The sequence below is a fragment of the Aegilops tauschii genome, chromosome 4, assembly GCF_002575655.3.
Source record: "Aegilops tauschii subsp. strangulata cultivar AL8/78 chromosome 4, Aet v6.0, whole genome shotgun sequence".
Classification (NCBI taxonomy): Eukaryota; Viridiplantae; Streptophyta; class Magnoliopsida; order Poales; family Poaceae; genus Aegilops; species Aegilops tauschii.
The window spans coordinates 498771605-498775131 of NC_053038.3; the positions used below are offsets into that span (position 1 = coordinate 498771605).

Sequence of the window (3527 nt, forward strand, 5' to 3'; positions counted from 1 at the left end):
GGAGCTACTTTGGGCGGCGTGGGGTGGTAATTCGGTGTAGTCATGGAAGGCTAGGTATGGGAGGCGTGGGGTGGAGTATACGATCTATGCCGTGAAAAGCTTTCTATTTATAGGGGATTCTCTAACAACCGACCACAAGGAAATATTGGGAATTTGGGATCTCACGACGAGGTAGTTTTAGATCACGTAATGTTTTTTAGCAAGTTTTTTTTTGAGAAACTTTTTTAGCAAGTTTAGATCAGTAATGTCAATCGTGAAGCGTTTGGGCTTCTTGTGCTTTCTTATACGGGCCTATTATAATGGGATGAGACCATTTTAAATGAGAACATGAGAAAGGAAAGCGAGGACTCCAACAGGCGGGACGAGCCCCGTCCCAATTATTTAGGATGGGCATGCGCGAGGGCGCTTCGTCCTCACTGCCACGACTCTCCAAAAAACGGTTCCTCTGCCTCTGCGTCCTCGCAATTCCCTCTTCCTCTGCGTCGCCCACTCTCCCAACAATATGGCTTCTGGAATGGTGAGTTCTCCTTCCTGTCAATTTTGTTAGTAGTTCACCAGTAGCAGCACATACGATGGCCTTCTTCTTGTCAATTTCTTGTTCTCCTGCTTCTTTATTTTGTGCGCACAGATTCATCTGCCTGCAACATGTAGTCTGTTGCCTTATGAGAATTTTGCACATAGATTCATCTGCATGCAACATCTAGTTCGTTGTCTTGTCAATTTCTTGTTTTTCTCCTACTTCTTTAGTTTGTACACACAGATTCATCTGCATGGGCGATGAACAATTCATAGATACATGTTTATTCTTGATTGTTGATGCAGTTGTTTAGATAAATATTTCAAGAGCGTAAATTTTGATTGTTAATTCGCATATACTCCCCCTGCAAGGAAATATAACAACTTTTCGTTCACTACTTTAGTGATTTATTTACAGAGGGAGTACATGTTTAGTTTAAATTGTTCATGCACTTGTTTACATAAACTTTCAATAGCGCCAGAATTACTATACTATCTGCCGTCATATTCATCTCGGCTTATTGTTATCATGTTATTGTCATGCTTCATGTCTTATACTGGTTTCATCAATTACAGTCCTTCGGCATGACGTTCATGAAAGATTATGCTGTCAGGGCAGATGGAAATACCAAAATTTTTGTGAAGTACACGAACAAGGCTAGCTGTGTTGGGTACTGCATTCGCAGATTCAAATAGTTGCTGCAGAACGACGACCAGAAGATAGTTGCACTAGATGTGGAGTTCACCTGGCCTCGTGGTCCGACACAGATGGCTGTCGTGGTCCAGTTATGCGTTGGCATCTACGTCCTCGTGTACCACATAAGCGTTGCTGATGAGCACTGCGGCCTGCTTGCCGCCTTCCTGCTCGACGAGGAGTACACCTTTGTTGGGTTGGACATCAACAATGACCAGAAAAAACTCAAGCGTGTTGGTCTGGTGGTACAAAACTTTGTGGATATCCAGAATATGTGGAGAGTGCCTGATCAAGTGACGATTAAGCCAAAGTATGGCTTGGCTGACTATGCTGGTTCCATCATCCACCACAGCTACAACAAGATGAAGGATGCTATCACAGAAGATGAACACCATATACAGGCAGAAGCGCCCTTGCCCTTGAAGAACATCTATTATGCTTCCAGGGACGCGTATTCCACCTACAATGTATACAGGCGCTTGGTGAACTTCCAGAAGGGGTTCGAGAGTCAGTGCCAGCATTTCACCAAACCATCTAGGCGGTCGAGGAAGTCCGGAAGGAAGAATGAATCAACCTAAAATGTTTCTTCTATTTATCTAGCTGATAGTCTGTAAACTTTATTATACTGCTAGTAAGTCGCAAGTTCAAATTTCCTGCAAGGTGAATCATCCTTAATTCTAGCTGTCTTGCCTAATTTGATCCACGTTCACGAGATATTATACTTAAGACATTTATGTTGTTTCGGTTTCGCTAGCTATGATACAGAATGCGATAGACATTTTTACCAAAAGATTATTTCAGATTTATAATGAATACTGTTCTCAACTGGGTTTGAATAGAGAAAATTCATTTTTTTAATTGCATAGAGAAAGTTCATTTTTTTAATCAAAAGAAGGGTCGCCCCCTCTGATTTTCCATTAACAGAAACCACATGGTCTTTCAAGCCCCTGATACAAACTACAGCTAGAAACTAAAGTAATCAACTAGCAGCACAAATCATACATGGTAGCAAGCCCAGCCAGACTTAACATGAAGGTCCAAAAAATAAAACTACGGCAGAGGACAGAAAATATAGCTGAGAGATGCGCAGGTGACACCGCAGTACCCTGACACTCCACACTTGCGATGAACCGTACAATTCACCTGCTACATGCTCTAGCTTGTGCATATAGACCATCAGCACCTCTTTGCTCCCAACATCAACACCTGTTTATTTACCACCTCCATCTGCAATATAGACCATCCCATGATCCACAAGCAAATTAGCTAAACAAGAATCATAAGATCACTATACCATTTATTTTGTAATCTCACATTATTCATGCATTACCAAAGAGTCAAGAACACAACTGATGCCCTTCCTGCATCTCCTACGCAAACACTCATAGGTAGTTCTACCATCTTAACTCCATGATTTAAATTATTAATAAAACCCCCTTAACGATTCCATTTGCAATACCATCATTCATGATTATAACCAGGGAAATAGCAGCCAATAAAGCAACCACCTATGTAAGCCCTATTTTTAGTCTTGAATAGGGCCCAATCCTAGCATTTACTCTAACTGCAACATGTCCTCCTCTCATAGTCATCATCACCCAAGACAGAATGAAGACGTAACCCCATAGATGCATAACTGCTATCAACATAGTTTTCGCACTATACCTAGTGTAAAAGACACTCTTGCGTTGTCGTGCTACATTTGTGGCTCCTCAGTCAGCTTGTTCATAACCACCTCGATCTGAAGATCTTCACGGGTGGTGGTCTTGAAACCGAAAAGAACGGCTTTATGAAGCTTGAGCTCTTCACTGTCAACAAAATCACTCCATCCCTTGCCGAAGATGATGCGGCCATCATCACACTTGTGGTACTTGACCGGCATGAAACTGTCCTTGCACAGCTGAATGCCAGCAAGCCCATCTCCCGGTATCTCCCCATCTCCTGGGGTCTTCAAGGCGTCGACAACTTTCGCCGGTAATCTTTGTATGCACCATCATAAGAAGAAAAATTATCTAATATGTGAAGGAGCAGTAAACAAAAGGATCTTCAGCTACATCTACATATATTACATAAGGATCTTCAGTTATGGGAAACAAAAGGATATGCAAAAACACACATCAGTGTATTCACTGGTTTCAACTACAATAGCATATCATTAATCTTTATCTCCATGAGAAAACAAAGAAAAGTGCATACAAAATAGAAAATACTAGTACACCAAAAACATACCATCGTCTTTCCAGCTATGTTTGACTTGGTGAAGCGATGGACAAAAAATGCACCTATATAACCTTTCTTCATCGCCAAAAGGTCATGT

The 3527-nt window shown here is 41.6% G+C and overlaps 1 protein-coding gene across 1 annotated transcript; it reads left to right on the top strand.

Annotated features, from left to right (window-relative positions):
• Nucleotides 1-1284: 1284 nt before the first annotated feature.
• LOC141022008 (uncharacterized) lies at nt 1285-1788 on the top strand. The gene has a single exon (XM_073497880.1). The coding sequence runs from the start codon at nt 1285-1287 to the stop codon at nt 1786-1788; it is 504 nt and encodes a 167-aa protein (XP_073353981.1).
• Nucleotides 1789-3527: the final 1739 nt, after the last annotated feature.